The 19,824-nt window shown below is 36.9% G+C and overlaps 1 protein-coding gene across 7 annotated transcripts in view; it reads left to right on the top strand.

Annotated features, from left to right (window-relative positions):
- RYR2 (ryanodine receptor 2) overlaps positions 1–19,824 on the top strand; it is a 732,481-nt gene that overhangs the window by 691,921 nt on the left and 20,736 nt on the right. For all 7 annotated transcript variants that reach the window (XM_082425485.1, XM_082425482.1, XM_082425483.1 and 4 more), the window contains 8 exons: positions 820–906; positions 1,671–1,889; positions 3,388–3,518; positions 4,822–4,864; positions 7,526–7,659; positions 11,109–11,169; positions 12,768–12,914; positions 15,179–15,313. In XM_082425485.1, coding sequence (XP_082281611.1) covers positions 820–906; positions 1,671–1,889; positions 3,388–3,518; positions 4,822–4,864; positions 7,526–7,659; positions 11,109–11,169; positions 12,768–12,914; positions 15,179–15,313 — 957 coding nt within the window. The remainder of the gene's footprint in view (positions 1–819; positions 907–1,670; positions 1,890–3,387; positions 3,519–4,821; positions 4,865–7,525; positions 7,660–11,108; positions 11,170–12,767; positions 12,915–15,178; positions 15,314–19,824) is intronic.

Here is a 19,824-nt window from a genome sequence, read left to right as displayed (position 1 = left end):
TTAGAATAAAATAATAATTCCAATTATATTAACAAGATTAATGACTAACTTCCCCTGTAGTAACTTACCTAATCCTCATAGCAAACTTATGAGACAGGTTTTGTTGTTATCCCCATTTTACAGGTGAGAAAAGTAAGGCTCCAAGAGTGATTAAGTCTCTTGTCCACATCCCACAGTGAGTCACTGGTGAGGTCAGGCTTTATACCCAGGCAGTGTGGTCCCAGCGATCAGACACTGAACCACTGCACTATAAGGGGCAACAGACTTTTTATCAGAGGGCTACAGAACCCTGTCCCCTGCTCACCTCTCTGACCTCATTCCCTCCCACTCTCCCCTCCTCTCACTGCGCTACCTCCTCACTATCCGTCAAACACACCAGCATCACCTGGAACTCAGGACCTTTGCCCTCCAAGCTCTTTCTCTGACATTCCCATCCCCAGCTGTTCAGTTGATTGCCGTCCAATGGCATCCAGGCCTCAGCTCAAATGTCACCTCCTAAGATAAACCTTCCCTGACCACCTGTCTGAATAGCACCCCTGTTCCCTAAGTCCTTAACCTGATGGATTTTTCTTCATAACAGTTAACATTCCCTGAAATTACGCTTTTTATCTGTGAATGTGCTTCTTTATTATGTCTCCTCCGTGGTGGTTTACGTCGTAAAGCTTGGTGCTTTACCTCTATAGCACCAAGCATGGGACTTGAAACCCAGTGGGCCCTCAACAAATAGTTTTGGGGAAATGCATGAATGCTTTATTTCAGTTGTCTGCAAATTTCAAGTCTCTTGATTCAATGACCTTTTAATAATTTTTTCACCTGCAGAACTATTTTGCTCGCAACTTTTACAACATGAGAATGTTAGCCTTATTTGTCGCGTTTGCAATCAATTTCATCTTGCTCTTTTATAAGGTATGTACATCTTAGTCTTTTAATAACCAATATGAAAGACTGAATTGAATGTAAAGATTTCACAAATCCACTAGTGAGCACATCAAAACCGATGCCGAAATGTATTTGATGAAAATGAAAACCTGAATCTCAGGCACATTGCTGACTGTCCAGTACAGCAGGGATAGATTTGCTCCTTCACACTAAGTGAGAAATGCCCCCACTGAAGAATGCTGGATTTGCAGAGGATTTACCCACAATACTCAGAGTCTAATTTGGCTGAATATCTCACTTGTTACTCTATCTGGGTGTGGCATATCTGTATTGTATTAAATTCTTTTGATGACTGAGAAGGCAGCTTAGCCATCTAATTATTTCCTGCATGCACTGGAATCCTCATGTCTGCGTAAATTAGAGGGAATTTTTTAAAATGTGTTCATTATTTGTCATTATTTTTTTCTATTGAAGTATAGTTGATTTATAATATTGTGTTAGTTTCAGTCATACAACGAAGTGACTCAGTTATATATATATATATTTCAGTTATATTTATATATATTTTTTCTCTCTATATATATGTATTATATGTTCTTTTTCAGATTCTTTTTCATTATAGGTTATTACAAGATACTGAAAAGGCTATCTTTTTTAGCCTTTGCTTTTAGTCTTTTCACCGTGCAGTGGTTTCACGTCCAGCTATTTGCTAAGACTGGGTTTCCATTGTTTCTTGTTTACCCTGATGTCAGAGGAAGTGAACTGACGGTACTTTAAATGATTTGAATCAGGTCTCCACTTCTTCTGTGGTTGAAGGAAAGGAGCTCCCCACTCGCAGTTCAAGTGAAAACGCCAGAGTTAGCAGCCTGGAGAGCAGCTCGCCTAGAATCATTGCAGTTCACTATGTGCTGGAGGAGAGCAGCGGCTACATGGAGCCCACGCTGCGTATCTTAGCCATTCTGCACACGGTTATCTCTTTCTTCTGCATCATTGGATACTACTGCTTGAAAGTAAGATAGTAGGGCACCAAGGAACCTGTGTGTGTCCACGTGTGTGTGTGTGTCTGTTGCACGTTGGACTTCTGGGGAAGCAGATTCTGAGATGGAAATTACATACACATAGTTTATTAGGGAATGTTCCATAAACACCTGCGGGGCAAGGGGAGGAAGCAGCATGGAGAAAAGGGAAAAGTGGGGCTACAGTACAGACCCAACAGGGCACATCACAGGTCTCTGTTCTGAAGTTGAGATGCCCCCTTCAGGGTAGCCCTGGGCTGGGGCATCGGAGCTGGGCCTTTAGAGCTCCCTGGTGACGAGTCACTGGATGCAGGCTGCCCTGGGAAGGGGATGTGGCTGTCACATTGTAGTTTTCTCACACATGTCAGTAATTATTCACATATAGCCAATTTCACCTACAATTTGACCCCACAGAAGTGACCACCCACTGTCTCCTAGCAGTGCTCAGTGTAGTAGAAATTCTAGAAATACATCATATTGGACCTCTGAGAGTCATTCTGATTGTTTTGTTATTAGGTATGTATCTCTCGCTATCCTTGGCAGAAATGCTTCACTGTTTGTCACGTCACCCGGAAAATAATGGCGCTCCATCCCTAGAGCCTTACCAAGGGAACAGTATAGTTTGGTGAATAGAACTCAAGATAGTCTCTCTGAGTGCTCAGGGCTGCCCATCACCTTTGCAAACCTCTTTATCTTTTCCTAGCATGACACCTTTTTACTGCAGGGCTTTTATTTCACTGTGCCCTGCTTCTGATTGGGAAGCTTCTAGAAGACTTTTGAAAAACGAGGGTCCAGGGTAAAAGACTAGAATGTAAAATTTTTTTCAGAAACTCGTCTACCTCCCTTTGCTTCCCTTGTTTTACTGGGGGGGAGAGGGGATATTCTTGGATACTTCCAGAATGTCTGCATCTTTTCTGCATCTGTGCCTTGTGTAAAATCTGTCCATATGAAAAGGGAATCAGTAAATTCTGGAGACTTTCTGGCAAACTGACAAAGATTTTTGCTGATGTTGAAATGAAAATTTATTTCAAAATAGCATATGGGCATGCTGAGCATGGAATTATTAAAGAGGTTTCTCAAATAAAACTCTAAAAATTTTTTAGAAGTATGAATTTTGGAACATTAGTGCTATGTTTTATTGAATCCATATATATTATATATATGTATATGTAATATGCAAAAGAAAAGCAATTTTGTATAATTTTTTTCTCTTTAATATTTAAAATTGATTTCATTAATGCAATTATTTATGAACCTCTATGTGTTTAAAAACATATGCATATATATAATATCTATACTGTCTTTTGTTTTTCAAAAACCTCTAGATGCCTCCTTCTGCCTAAATATAGCTGATTGATTTTCACTCAATTTTTACCTTCCTGGAAGTAACATGGGAAATATTTCTTTCCAAAAGCTGTTTTGTAAAGATAGTGACCACAAGAGATGCCAGTAAATCTAAACTAATTTTAACATGTTTATTTTTCAAATGTAGGTCCCACTGGTTATTTTTAAGCGAGAAAAGGAAGTAGCTCGAAAATTGGAATTTGATGGGCTTTATATTACAGAACAGCCTTCAGAAGATGATATTAAAGGCCAGTGGGATAGACTCGTAATCAACACACAGTGAGTAAAGAATGAGATGAGACATTTCTGTGCTCAAAAATTTCAAGACATAAAATACTTTGCCGGAGTTCTTGCAGATTTATCAAAAGTTTAGCAGAGGTGAATAACAGTTATATATTCAGCCAAGAAAATCAAGACTAAGCTCCATCAGTCTCTTAATGGATGCCATCAATTTTTGCCCTCTGTGTTCTGAATTCCTCCATCAAAAATGGCTTTGAGTCCATTTCCACAGCACTGATGGAACATAACATCCATTACTCAGTGTTCAGGGAAGTGTGTAGCTGGAGGTACATAACCTGCAGTGTGGGGTTATCTCATCTAAAAGCAAAGAGGAAGGCAAAATTATTCATTAAGGAAGGAGTTGTAGCATTAAAGGCAAAAATACTGAATTTCACACTTTTAATCTAAGTTGGAAATTTTCAGTTGGTATCATCCAGAGGCGTAGCATATAACTCGCTAAACATTATGACATGTAAAATATAAGAAAAACAAATACTTTTCTGTATACTAATTATTTAGCCTTGTGAGGTCTAGATCCAAACTACTAGCTGCTGCTGCAGATAAAAATCCATCACAAAAGTCTAATTTTACACTATTAGAGGTATTAGTGATACAGTATTTTTCAGTAATTTGTACTACTCAAGAGTGAAATAGCTTCTTTTTATTGTGATTAGTTTTGCTTATTCTTAAAAAGTTATGATTGCTAATAAGTTCTGGGTTTCCAAATGGGGATGATTTGTTTGTGTGTTATAAATGTTTACTCTAAATGCTCAATATTTTGTTTAGCAATTCTAAATCGAATCAAGTCTGTCCCCTTAGGTGAACTCTATATTAGTTAAGATGCTGGAGTCATGTGATGGTATTATGGTCAGTTTCCTTTAAGGATAACTACTGGTAATGAGATTTTTTTTTACTTCCTAGGAAAAACAATGACAGTTTTAGATACTTTAAGTTTTAAAGACAATTGACAAAGAAATGTATACATTAACACATTATACATAAAGCAAAAATATAACGACTGCTTATTAATAAATATGCTCATATTCGTCTCCATTACAATATTAGCCCATAGTCTCTTTTGTGATTTACATGTATATATTAACATTTAAAATAATATTTAATATACTTATGATAGAAAAATTATGGGATAAGATGGGGAAAATTCATTGTAATTTTTGTGAATGGAAGAATATATGTTTACGTATTATTTTAAGTATTTTGTTTATTCCAAAAATTATATTGTTATTTATCTTTTTTTTTTTTAAATGATACTATTTTATTTCTATGCTTTTATATCTTTTAGGTCATTTCCCAACAACTACTGGGACAAATTTGTTAAAAGAAAGGTAATACTACTTAGAGGGCTTAAATTTTCTATTTTTTTCCTAAAGTGCAATTCAGATTTGAATTTGCTGTGGCTCATATGTAGGCTGAGATATTGAGGCGTGCTTTGTCTGTTAATGTCATTTCAAAATGGAAACAGAATTCAATATGAATTTCAAAAATTTCATAAGAGATCCATACTGTGCAGCTAAAAAATAAATAAGCATCGCTCACCCACCTGTCATCTGACTCAGGTGACTAAACAGTGCTCAGTCTGTACATTAAGAAGAATCGGTAAGAATTTTCTCTGAGATTGTTCGGGTAACTGAAATTGACTGAAGGCTCTTTTTCTGATAAGACAGCTAAGTCACCAGGCCTGGGATCCTCCCTTACAATAAAAAAGTGAAGTTGTTGTATAACAACAAAGGACTGAATTTTATTTACTTTTATATAAACTTCAAAGACCTTTTTATTTTGATAAAGTTTTATTCTTCTGATGCACACTGCATCAGAGCGTGATAGAAAGAACACAAATAGGAGTTCAGCTACGGACTCTGGCACCTATGTCGGCTCTGGTTTCGAGAGACAAGGATTATCTCTGCTCTTCCTACAACACAGGATTTAATGTAGATCACTTTTAAAAAAATATATATAATAATGCATGTACCAGTACTTGTACATTGTAAAATACAGTAATCATTATTTTGTAGCTCCTTCTTATTCCTTGAACCCTCCAATTGCCAAACTGAATCACTTCATGCCACGTACCATAATGAGTTGTAGCTCCAGTGTATACGGTCTAGGGTGAATGGCCACAAATATCTGCCGAATGAAGTGGTATTTTTCCCTTTGATTCCGCCAAGTTGAGAACTACTCATAGGGTGGCTGGTGATTAGCAACTGCAAATTTTTTGTTACCAATCTGAGGGGAGATAGAGAGTTTGTCAAGAATTTAAATCCAAGTACATTATTTAAAATGAAGCACATTTAAAAAAACAGAAACAAAACAAAACAAAAAACCCCCCAAGACTTCCTAGTTGGAAGAAGCAGTGTGTTTATTTTCATTTTGGTGCAAGTTTTTGTCCCCTTGTGACCACAGAGTAGTAGCATTGCACGAATGCAAATGAGTGCATCCAAATTAGGCCAGAGCTCTGAAAGAATAATTTTTAAGTAATGTAAAATAGATAATTTGAATATTTTATTCTTATCAATTATTTAACAGTATAAAGAAGCAGCTTCTAAGTTATTAAAGCAAGAGTTTCTCTGAAGGACACGATATATCTAGAGTCAAATAAATAGATTGTAATTGCAGCTGAGACAAACCATAGCGTTCCTGCTCTGAGGTCCAGATTGTTCTCCTGGGCGAGAATACAACCCCTAAAGAATTCCCACTCAGATCAGCCCAGCCCATTTTCAGTGCTGTGAGAATAATGGGAAACAAATTGTTTTAATGAACCTAAATAGTGTACGTTCATAGGCTTTTTAACTACCGTTGCTCTTTTATGTTTTCTTTTAATTTACCTGATTGTATATATTCAGAAAAAGCTCATTTTTATTTCTGCTAATCCTTTTCTTTCTATTTATGTATTTTTCCTTCATCCGCTCTAATCTTTTACTTTAACGTTCCCCCTCCTCTTTCGCTGGTTCTCAGTTCCTTTGTTTCTCCTATATTCCTGTTCCTTGCTTTCTTTTTCCTCTCTTGCTGCCAGCTCTCTCTCCTCCTGCGTTTCTTTCATTACTTTTCCTGTTGCCTCCATTTTCAACGATGTGCGGGATCCTCATGGTATATAAACTGTAGGCCAAGAGTCGCTAGATCAGAGACAGAGGTACTGAGCTCACAGGTGATCTGTTAGCCCACGTCTAAGCCCTGATCTAAAAACCCAACATCTGGGCAAAGCCCAGACAAATGTGACAGAAGAGAGAGGGGCAAGGAAGCCAAGGGGGGTTGCAAAGAAGTGATTCTAATGATGGACAAGGAGTCCATTCTAGGTAAGATTTAAACTGAGGACCTGTGGATGGTGACCAGGCTCCAGGTTCAGGTGTTATTGAGGAATGGCTGGAGTCAGGATACTATGGGGGGAGTTGAATGTTTGCCGTGGAGACCGCAGAGGGGATACCAGCATGTCATGGGCAGCCCGGTGGCATGCCGTGCTCTATGCGGAAGATCTTTGCTGGGAGTCAGCCTTGCCTGGATGCTTCCTCACCCCATCTCTTGCCGAGCTGAGACTGGGCATGTTACATTCTCCAAGATCAATGTCTTTATCTGCAGAGTAGGGTGCGAACAACAGGAAACTTACATATTGTGACAGTCCCACGAGGGAAGAGCAAGTTAGACCTCTTAGCATAATTCCTGGCACGGAGTATGAATTTGGCAGCAGTTACTTTATTCCATTTTCTCCCACCTCTTTACCCATTTACTTGAGCCCATCCTCTTTTTTGCCTGCCTTTCTCTCTTGCATAAGAAATCTTGTTCTTGAGCTAGGCATTATTTAAAACGCTATAAGTTCACTAAGACCTTAAGCAGTGTGATCACAGAACATGAGCCGTTAAGTTAGATGTTTAAGCGAACTTGAAAGTAAGACAGATATATACTATGTATAAAAATAATTAGATGTTTGTATGTGCCTATATAGATGAGATTACGTAATGGTGGAGGCCAGTAAAATGCTTTTTTTCTTGCCCCAGGTTATGGATAAATATGGAGAGTTCTATGGCCGAGACAGAATCAGCGAGTTACTTGGCATGGACAAAGCTGCCCTGGACTTCAGCGACGCCCGGGAAAAGAAGAAGCCAAAGAAAGACAGCTCCCTGTCGGCCGTGTGAGTGGTAATTCTGCTCTGTCCGAGGTCTAGGTGGAAAGGAGGAAAAAGTAATACGCTTCTGAACTTGCTAGTGCATTTGATTTCCGTTCCTTCAGTGTCAGAAGAGTAGAGATGAGAGAAACAGAGAATATATAAAGTCTGCTTTTGTACTTCTGGGTATTTTTGCACTATGGAATCAGGAGATTTAATCTATTAATTTTTGAAGGTGACTTTGTCATTATATACATAAAGCAAGAAAAAAAGATTTATCGATTTGCCTTTTTATCCCTAAATGCCACTTAAGTTGAAGTCAAAGATGCAAAAGCATAATATTTGACTTGTTAATACTTCCTGTTTGAAAAGAAGTTAGCTCCCTTTTCCAAAATAAGAAAACTATGTAGACCTTTTATTAGAAATGTTCAAAGTTCATATTCTTTTATTATAATTGTTGTGTTTTATTTAAATAGCGAAGACTTGGTATGCTGAAGTACTGTGCTGTCATACTATTACTTGGAAAGTTTATTTTAAAATGAGGCACTCTTATACAGTGCTTGCATGGAATAATATGATATCATTAGAAGGATGTGAACCAGTTGAACTGAATTCACCTGAGATTGAATTTCACATGCACGTATAGTGTTAGTATACATAAATATATGTATATATATATACATCTGTATCTGTCTTGCAAATTTAATCAACTATAATTCTAGAATTACAGTTGTAAAGCCTACATGCTTTTTAAAATGTAATTTCTTATTGTAGCCACTTAACGATTTTAGAAAAAAACGTAATCGTTACCTTCCCTTATCTGTGTATTTAAGGTATCAGTCAATTAGGTATGTGATGATTTCTCTGAAAACATAAATATTTAAGGTTCTGTAGAGCAATGTTAGTTTGTCTTAGATAACTATTTTAGTTAGCATTAAAAAAAAAACATTTCGGCTGATCTCTTTGGTCATATACTTTTTCTCTCTCTGAAACCTTGTTAGAGCTAGTTGAGTCTTTAAAAATAATGTGAACCCAGTTCAAAAGTAGTTAGAGAAGCAAATATATAGCAAGTTATGAATTTAAATTTAAAATATTACCTGGGTACTTTAAGAAAACAAATGTGGTTCTTAAAGAAATGTGGTCACTATACGTAAGATGAAACACAACTGGCAGCCCTTAGGCATTAAGGCCCTTATGTTAGAATATCATGTAAGGACTATGGTGAGAGGGGGGCTGCTGAGTTTCTTACTAGCATTTTCAGACCCCTGATAACCAATGTAGAATTAAATAGTTTTACTGAATTATGCATTTTCCATGGTCATATTTGTGACTCTAGAAAATGTCTGAAAAAATAGAAGGAAAGTTTAGACTCTTTTTTTACTATGAACAAACAGTTTTAAACTAGTGGAATTTTCCACTGTTTTACATAGTAAATGTTTGCAGGTTTGACCCCTAGCAAAGTACCAAGAAATTAATGTGGCTTTTATTAATACCTTTAAATATGGATAATAAAATTAGAAGAATAAAGATCTAGTAAATAACACACATTACTAGGAAAAAATTTACATGTAGTGTTCCTTTATTAAAGTGTTTAGAAGGATGGAGTTTTAAAAGATGATCTGTTTTCTGTATGAATAGTATCTTAATGTGACCATTTGCATACAAGGATGATTCATGTATCTATGTATGCATGTATTTATTTATCAATCAAATATATAGGGCTTGGTATGTGCACATTTAAACAAGTGGCCAGCTCACCTCCTGGGGACAGAATGGCTGCCAGCAGCCAGAAGGCCTGCATGCTTCCTCATGTGTGTCTTTATGGAGTGAGAGGAGAGCTTATAATCTCAAAACCGTCTAGCAAAACTCCTGAGCTTCTGGCTTCTAGTTTACCCCTGAACCAAGCCCTGTGGCCAGGTTAATGCCATGCCCTGACTGACCTAGATCAGCTGTGCTCCATCCCTGGGGGTGGAGTCAGCTCTGCCCAAACAGCGTCACTGCCACTACTGGTGAGAAAAGAGTATTGTGTACTACAAAATACTCTTAATGCTGTTGGTAGGAAACTTGCTACCCTAATGCATGACAGGGATGGAAAACAACTGATCATAAGAACAAACTTTTAAATAAAGTAAGAAACGACCATGGGAAGTTCAGACATCCTGATATAAACCCTTATTTTGTTTTGGATTGCTTTCATGGGAAATAATCATGCTCTCATGCAAATTATCCCATGGGTTTATTTTTTTTTCATCTCTTTTTTTAAGAAAAAGTATTCTTATATTGAAACCCATTGTAAATATTCATGAAATTTTAAAAAAATATTATTTAATAATAAAATTAATTATAACTCAAAGACTGCTTTATTTCCTTAAAAAATTAAACCTTAACTCTAAGGGGAAAAGTCTCCTAAGAAGTCAGCTTAGATTATCAACTATTTATCATTGCACTTGTAATTTAAGATTGGCCTAATTAAAAGAAATGATTAAAGAAGTAGTTAAAGACTAAGTAAGTCTAGAGAAGCCTTTTTGAAAATAACACTAAAATTATATTATATTATTATCATATCAATTCCCTGGAATGTTGCAAAGGCTAACAAAATTATAATTTCTAGCCCCATAAACCAGTGACAAATTCTGGAAAAAAGTGAAAATTAAAAAGTATATTTTAATACATGTATATTTTAATCTGCAAAGATCATGAATATTTATGTTAAGATTCACTCATTCAACATTATTGAGAGACATTCAATGTATGATATAACGTGCTTGGTGCTGGGGATTTCACAGACTAGTGAGGAAGGCATCAGTACACATACATACATACACACCTATGCCTGAAAAACAACATGGGAGACGATTATAAAGGGAAGTGTCTACAAAGCGCTATGGGAACCAAGGGGAAGGGTTAAATTCCTTCTTGGATAGAGAAGGAAGTAGAGAAGGGGCATTTCTGAAAACGATAGGAAACAAAAACAAAATGAATAAGCCCTTTCATTGGCAAAATCAGTACAGTTGTAAAACAAGTGTGGACATTTATGCAAGTTTTTATTAGTTGAACTAAAAATTATTCTGTTGGGATGCACTTATGAATGTATAATGAAAGGGAGGAAACTTTCGATATACCTATGTTAGTTAATTTAGTAGTTTCCAGGAATAATTGTCACATATAAAGTGTTTATTTTATATTTATTGTAGGAAAATGTCAGAAAGAAAAGACTATTTTTAAGTAATAGAGACATAGTGATGCTTTGTTGTATTTTCCAAGATTCCTCTTAAAAAAAAAAAAAAAATCACAAAACTCTGGAGTACATTTTCCAGCAGAGCTCTCAGCTCTTCCTGGGCTCCAGAACTAGAACTAATCTCCTGCGATGGTTGCCAGCCCTGCCGCATGGAGAGTGAATGACGGTAGTCTTTTGCAAGCCTGTGAGTCTCTGCTTCATGTACATATCTACAGATTCTTCTTTCTTGTCTTTCCAGACTGAACTCTATTGATGTGAAGTATCAGATGTGGAAACTAGGAGTCGTTTTCACTGACAATGTAAGCCAACTTCATTACCACAAAGTAAAACGCCCTCTGATTAGATGAGTTTGTTGGGCTTCAGTGGCTGGAAAGATGGCTGTTTAAGAAAGCTACTTAAATATCAGTTCGTTTAATACTGACCACATCTGAGAAAGACCCACAGAAATATATGATTAATCAGCCCATATCTCATTCCATTTCTTTCTGTAGCTGAAAGGTTAAAATGAAAATATATTTACACGAGAAAATGAAATGGAGATGCAAATTCGTGTGTATTTTCATTCAGATTTTAGTTGAGCAATCGCATTCTTCAAAATTTTTATAGATGTTAGAAAGTTCTAAATAAATTTTTAAAAGTTTTTTTTAACATTAATTGCGATCCTCTTGTTTCTGCCAAATAAAGTGCATTAAATTACTGTGCTCTTTTTCTTGACGGATCCTTCTTTTATCAAAGAGCATAAGAGCCTCTGAGTGAGGCACAGGACCCAGGTATATATCCAAATATGAAAAAAAATCACCCATGACGAAAAGCCACCAGCTGTCAAGGCAGAGAATCGCATTATACTACCTCGTTGGCTCAATAGCGTGACATTTTTGATTCTTAGAAATTCCAGTTTAAATAACTGTTACTGTCAATTGTTTTTGTGCTACCATTTGCTGGCTATGGGAAGTTGCTAGAGAGAATCATGAAACATGGCTGAATAGATGGACTACAGTTTTTGCTGTTAGATCTCAGCCCATCCCCTCATTACTGCTTCTTAATTCTTTCACCGTCTTCTCACAGCCCCTACAGAAAGGATCGTAAGAACCTCCCCTAAGGCCTTCTGCTGTTCTTGCTGCCGTGCTTTCTTCCTTGGACATCTCATTTAGTCTCAAAATCTCACTCTAATTTTAGCACTTTTATAGTGAACCTTAGTTCCATTCTCCTAAAGACCTGTGACAGCCCTCCCCCAAATACTCCTGCCTCTATCCCCTCCCCGCCTCAACCAGCCGTGGGCCCAGAACTCTGGGTATCTTAGAGAACCCTCTGGAGAGCTCAAAATCAAGTCTTGAAGTATCTTTTAGGACTGTCAACTGTTAGTAAGGTGTCTTGCAGCTAACGTCTCGTCTAGCAATAGAAGCAACTCCCCTGAGTAAAAAGGAGGCCACCCCAACTCAGCCACATGTGGCAACATCTGGAGACACTCTTGGTTGTCGTGGCTGGAGGGGGGAGCGCTACTACCGGCAGCTAGTGAGCAGAGACCAGGACGCTGCTAGCTCACCATCCTACTATGCGCAGGATAGCACCCACCACCAAGGGTCATCTGGCCCAAACTGTCAATAGTGACATTAGTCAGGTGCTGTTGAGTAGTAAGTCAATACATTTTTCTCTGTGGGAGGGTAAGTAAAAAGAGCCACTCCGATATAAAGGAGAGAATGGCACTGAACCTTGCAGAACAGCTAAAGCAAAATAAAATACACAAACAAACTGATGTAACTGATTGGAATTATATAAATCTTCAGTCTAAGAAGATAAAGTCGGTGGAGTGGTTATCATAGAATGAGAGCAGAGTAGTTTTTGACAAGAGTATGTATTCTATTTTCTGAGATTATTTTCTCTCATTTTGTTTTAATAGTCCTTCCTCTACCTTGCCTGGTATATGGCCATGTCCGTTCTCGGACACTATAACAACTTTTTTTTTGCCGCTCATCTTCTTGACATTGCTATGGGATTCAAGACGTTAAGAACCATCTTGTCATCAGTCACACACAATGGCAAACAGGTAAAAGTTTATGTTTTCCTCCCCCTGCAAAAACTGAAACAGCAACAAATATTCTAACAGAGGTTAACACCAAACCTCAAATGACAGTGTACAGTTTTAAAGACTTTTGTGAATAGAGGATCTGTACTTTTTCTCCTATAGACCATGCAGATTTGTAGTTTGAGAGCCCCTAGACCTACATTCAAGTCTTGGCTTGATGGATAAGCTGTGTGACCTTGGATAAATTATTTAGCGATCTTTTAAATCTCAACTCCCTCATTTTGTAAAATGAGTACAATAAAAGTACCTACCTTATAGGGGTTTTGTGAAAATTAAATAAAAACAGAAATGTGGAGGTCTTAGCACAGGCTCCAGCACATTAAACACTCAGGAAGATAGTTATTATTTTGTTCCTAATATGATATCTGCTGTATCTGATACTGAGGCTAAACCAAAATATGTTGCAACATCCTAACACACTAGTTATATTAGTAATAAAACCTGAGATGCTACATTCTTAATTTAATATCGTATTTTAAAACTGGATATTCATGGGCTCTTTTCTCCACTTTTAAATTGCGCAAAAGGAATAATAATGTTTCACACTTGACGAGGTCATGCTTACTTGGAGAAAAGCTGGCTTAATTCCAGATAATCAGCTTATGTTCTAATGCAACCCATTTGTAATGTTAAAACTTTCATTATTAATAAACTTATCAATTCATTCTCTATTTATCAAGTGTCCAGTGGGAGGTAACACACTCTGTGTTAGTTATTTAGAATAACAGAGTCCTTCTTTTCCAGAATTTTATAATCCAGTGTATTTTAAAATCAGTGCCCTTCCCAAAACCTTGAACTGTGTCCATGGTTAAATTCACATTATCATGACCTTCAGTTTTCTAAATTTCAGCACAATGTTCTTATATATGTCACTCTAGTTTCTGAATATGAGTATGATATGCATGGCACGTCATGAGTCCGGTGACAAAAAGTGTACTATGCATATTCATCGGTCAATTAAGTAAATTGGTTTTGAGCTCCCAGTATGTTCGAAGAACTGGAGATGCGAAATCTGTGGAGTATTTTCACACAAAAAGTCTGGCACTACTCTCAATTTCTAAACTTTTGTTTATTTCTAAACTTTATTCCTTCTCTTTTTGAGGTATCAAACTTTCATTTGCAAAGATATATAGAGCTTAAATAGCCCTTATAGGTAAAACACGCAGAAATTTACAGTGGCCTTATACTTAATTTATAGAAGTGAATTAAGCCCTCTATTAAGACAACATGTTTTTTCCAGATAATTATGAAGTGATTTTTAAAAGACTTAATATATGCTGCCACAGTTAAGAACACCAGGGGTATGTTGTAATCAGAGGAAGTAGACATAAAAAATAATGCATTTTAGTGTGTTTAGAACTTCTGTGATAGAACCAGAAATATATTTTTACCACCTTGGTGAAAGTCATATTTTAAAAATATACATATTCATATACAAATTCTATGTATATTCATATATATACATATTCTATAAAATATATGTTTATATATACATACATATATATGCATATATATACATGTATGTAAAGTATAGTTTGGAATTAAAGAAAGATTACATAGAGCTGAAGAAAGACCTTTCAAACTCTGACTTTTATTTATACGTTGAGAAATTAGCCTTCAAAATAGTGTTATTTATTAGCTATTAAAGTGTCTTTCCCTTTGATCATTGGTTTATGTTAACAAAGCCAGACTTCTTAGTTTTATTTTTTTTTTAATATTTATGATACACATTATTAACAGTCGTGCATTTCCAGATGTTGGAAACAATTCCTATTTAGTTTTAGGATGTGACTGAAAGAAAACGTGATTTACAACCCCTCTTACTATCATAACAAAAATGAGAGAGTTTTTGTTAGGAATGTAAATTATTTAAAGGGAATAGAACTTATAAAAAGAGAGAATGTATTTAATGTATCTACTACCAAATATTTAGATGATAGAAAAATGAACATATTAAGCTGCTTATTATTATTAATATCAATTTGGATATGAAACTAAATCAGAGTTTTATTCATATTCTAGTTATAGTATGCATTTATTAGCCAATTAGTAGTCAAGTTTTACATAAAATAAACTGGCAACTTGATAAAATACAGAAACTATGAAAATAGATTTCCCCACTGGAGGGATAAGAAAGGTATGAGGTGTGGATTCCATTAGCTTTTAGTCAGTAAATCCACTGACTTATATTTCTAATATATGTTCAATGTCACATTGCTTTCCAGCTTGTATTAACCGTTGGCTTATTAGCTGTTGTCGTATACCTGTATACTGTCGTGGCATTCAATTTTTTCCGAAAATTCTACAATAAAAGTGAAGATGGCGATACACCGGACATGAAATGTGATGACATGCTAACGGTAAGTTCATACACTTTGATCTCCTATGAATGAAAAAAATTCTCCTGCTTCTTCAACCCAAGGAATTGTGTAGTTATTCTTTAACAGTGAAAAACAGAAAATAGTGTACACAGGAAAAAGTTGTGTGGCTTTTTAAAGAATTGATGATTTTCATTTTTTGTGGAACATGAAGGACTGTTTCTGCCAATTTTGCACATCTACTGCATCAGCCTGATAATTAGTAGAATCTTGAGTAAAGTCCTTAGAACTGGAAGGATTAATGTAAACACTTTAGCCTGTTGTTCATATATTCTAGGACAGCAGGTAAAATTGTTTCCTTGTAGAAGGTTTAGGTATTTGTTCACCTTAATGACTTGAACTGAAATTACTGAAGTCCAAAAATATCTCTTTTATATTGAGTATCCTGGGTTAAATTACCCTTTTAGTCTTGGTTTTAAAATCAACAGATGTTAAAGATTTCATATTGCTTTATCACTCTTCTATAACCTGCATCTCTAATATGACAAATCAGAAATTACCATATATGAGACGCTAGACTGGGAAGGGGAAAATTAGACAAAATATTTAGCCTCTAGCTGGAAAGAGATGAATCCTTCAGTGAGCTCCAAATTGAGATACCTACACAGTTGGGGGCTGGTGTAAAAAGAGATGGACATCATGATGCTAAAATTGCTCTAGAAAAAATAAACATCTCAAAGGAGTAGTGACAAAGACCTACTAATATTATAAAGACTAGTAATTAAGACAGTTTTTGTCCTAGAGAATGACTGACAGATCAATGGAATACAGTCTAGAAAGAGATTCAGATACACATGGAAATTAAAAGTATGATAAAAGTGGCCTTAGAAATTATGAAATGAAAAATAATTCAATAAATGGTATTGGTACCATGAACATGCTGTTAGGAGGAAACTGCTAAAAGTGGATGCCAACCAAGTTCTTTACATCAAAATAAATTCCAAATGAAATAAATCTTCCAGTGAAAAAAGAAAGAGAAAAATGAAAGTTAGGATTTGACTTGTGAAATAATAACAAATTTTTTTATAGATTTATTTATTTATTTATTTATTGCTTGCTTGCTTGCTGTGTTGGGTCTTCGTTGCTGCGCACAGGCTTTCTTTAGTTGCAGCGAGCGGGGGCTGCTCTTCGTTGAATGCATGGGCTTCTCATCGCGGTGGCCTCTCTTGTTGCGGAGCATGGGCTCTAGGCACGTGGGCTTCAATAGTTGTGGTGCGTGGGCTCTAGAGCGCAGGCTAAGTAGTTGTGGCACACGGGCATAGTTGCTCCGCGGCATGTGGGATCTTCCTGGACCAGGGCTCGAACCCGTGTCCCCTCCATTGGCAGGCAGATTCTTAACCACTGCACCACCAGGGAAGCCCCATACAACAATTTTTTAATGGGGAAAGGTCTTTCTGAACATGACATAAAACCTAGGGTCCATGTAAGCATAAAAGATTACTTTAAAAAGGAATAACTATAAGGAAAATCTTAAATGCAGATGACAAGCTAGCAAAAATATACTGAACACTATAACAAAGGGCCAGTTTCTTTAATTTACAAAGTCTTTGTCACAACTGAGAGAAGAAATAACAAGCCAAGAAAAATAAGCAAATTATATGACTAGACAATTCACTATAAAATAAGTTGAATCAGCTTATAAATATGGAAAGATGCTCAGCCTCTATCATATTGATACTTTAAAAAGTGCAAATCAAAACAATCAGTTGCCACCTTTACCTATCAGGTTTGCAAAATATTAAAGTTTGTTAATACCCAGAGTTACTGAATTGATTGAAAAACTGGCACCTTCATGAACACTGTTGGGAATTTAAAATAACACAACAATTTGAGAGAAATTTTATAATATCTATTGAATTTTTAAGTGTACTTACCCTTTGACTTGTCAGTTCTATTGCTAGTAATTGACCTGTTTATTCACAAATATGCCTCGCTATATTCAAGGATATTAGCTGCTATAACAAATTGAAAATAATATAAATTATCATCTATAGAGTCTTGATTAAATAAATTATGGTAAATCCATATAATGGAAAATATGTAGCTTTTTAAAATAGTAGAGAAATCTGTACATGCTGATATGGAAAGATGTACAAATTATACTTAAGTGGGATAAAAAAGATCAAAAGGATCCTAACTGTACAAGATGATACACACACATATGCTAGAATGTATATAATAGGTATGCTAGAATACATACACTATTTTTCTGGAAGAATACATAAGAAACTGTTAACAAGAGTTCGTACAGGAAGTAGGACCACAAGTCAAGGAGAGAGAAAACTTGTGCGCCGGGAGACTGACGGGTCACTAGTAGTAACCTCCACCAGAGTCGCTAACGGGGGACACTTTGCCACCCCCTCGCTGCTTCCCCACATCCCTACCGTACCATTCCAGGCCCAGTGAGGAAGGTACTTTAGAGATCCTTCATCTCCTCTTCTGTGTGCTGCCTTTAATACCACCTTGTCTCTCTGTCCCATGGCCCTGAAGACTTGGGGGAGCGGCTGGCCAGATGCAGGGAGGGGAGCAGAGGGCTGGAGGAGGCAACAAGGCACAGAGGAGGGTCAGTGAGGACTAACGGTAGGCACTTGTGCCTGCACTGACTCCGGGGAGATGCATTTATATTCCAGGAGAATCACCCCAATGGGTCTAAATCTCAAAATTCACCAGCCTCAGGTCAGAAAGTTGTCCTGCAGTCGTTCATTCCCAGAGGGTGTGATGTTCAGTGAACCGCTCACGATTGGTGGAAAGTAGGGAGGGTTTCAGATGGGGATGTGCAGTGGCCTGGGTTACACGGTGGGAACAATGTGTGACTTGCATTCGCCTCTCCTACCACAGTAGGACCCCCAAAATATCCTGGTCTCTCACTCTCACATCATGAGTCGTATTTGACCCTGTTCAAGTTGCCCTAATAGTATTTCTTATATGACTACATTTTGCATCTTGCTCTCAGGATGTTTCCACTGCTTTTGTTAATTTTGTCAATGGATTTATTATGAGAAGAATCCGTGCGTTATTTGAACAAGAGGTAGGTTAGGAAGACCACTGCCTTTACCTGGTTGATTTTACCCAATGACAGGGAAATGTATAAAGAAGATAGAGAAGCTTGCCTCACTTTAGGATGACGAAATTGGCTTCTTGATGTTTTCATCTGTGGGCTTGGGACTGAGCTACAGCCAGGATTTTGTTCAGTTTCAGGAATTTCTGTCTGTATGGGTGAGACTGCCTCTGACCAGCTCTGTTGTAGGTATTTCTGTCTCTACAAATAACAATGAACAGATCTTGCTTTTGGCTGAGCTGAGGTTGGAGGCATCATTAAGTTTGCATCTTAGGTGTTTCTTTCTTGAAAAAAAGAAAACTCAGTTCCAGGATACAAACTACACCTCGGCTCCTACCTCTTTCATAATTAGGCACCGCTGTCAATCAGTCGAACCAGACAGGAGTCTGCGTACTTTTGCACAGTCCATTTCCAGCTGATTGTTCTTAACAACTATTGTGTCAGAGGCCACATTACCTAGGTTAACCTTTCAATTTTAGATCTAAAAACCCCTTTTAATTTGCCTCTTACTAATGCTTGTGCGGGGAGGTTTTGAAGAAGCCATAGCCACTTAACATGTAAGTAATCACTGACAGTAATGTTCATTAAAAGTGGAGACTTAGTAAAACCAAACAGCTAGCAAGACAGAATTATGGAGTAGCAGGTGGTCAGATTTCATTGTTTTAATTCCCCAAAGAGAATCTTTTCTTTATGCCAGTCTCCTTAGCATTTCTTTTTCAAAGAGTGAAGTCTAGTATTCTCATCTGAGATAGGTTTTCCTCACTCACGTCGTATTTTACTGCTGTCATCCTGAGTTCCCATCGCCATTTGTTGTTTCAGGTTGTTTCTTCGGGTCTCAGAGAACATTGTAGGTTTTACAGGGGACGTAATTCACCCGCCAGGGTTTCATAACTTACAGCAGGTGGCACTGTAGCTGCAGTTTTGCAGAGTCAGTGATGATTCACACTTAAATTTCTTTTCTTCTTTCTTTACTTACTTATTTATTTGGAATCACAGTGTTTCGAGCCAGAGAATCTAATTAAACCAGCCATAACCTGATAGGATTTGAACCTCTTCACCAAGAATGTAGGAGAAGAAATTGAAAAGTAATCTAAAGTTCTCAAGTCCAGGGCAAAAAGCTGATTGCAGCTAGAGAGCCAGGGAGACTGATGTGGCATATATAAGAGCATTCATCTCAAAAGGAGTGGTTTTCAGCCTCAAATGCCCAGAGGAATCACCAGGAAAACTCTCTGTAAATCTACAGATCTTCAAGACCAACCCCAGATCCCTTGAGTCAGAAACTGTAGGAAAGGTATCAAGACCTGTGTATTTTGGAAAAAGCTTTCCAGGTGGTTGAGCTAAAAAGTATACTCCTAGGGAAGTAACCTGCTTACGTAGTTGTTCTAAAGTACTTATTTTACCCTATCTTCTCAACGAATAATCTGTTTTCTCTCTT

Source organism: Balaenoptera physalus (genome assembly GCF_965194825.1).
Source record: "Balaenoptera physalus genome assembly, chromosome: 14".
NCBI classification, from domain to species: domain Eukaryota; kingdom Metazoa; phylum Chordata; class Mammalia; order Artiodactyla; family Balaenopteridae; genus Balaenoptera; species Balaenoptera physalus.
The sequence above is the reverse complement of the archived record's forward strand: the minus strand, read 5'-3'. Positions and strand labels throughout refer to the sequence as shown.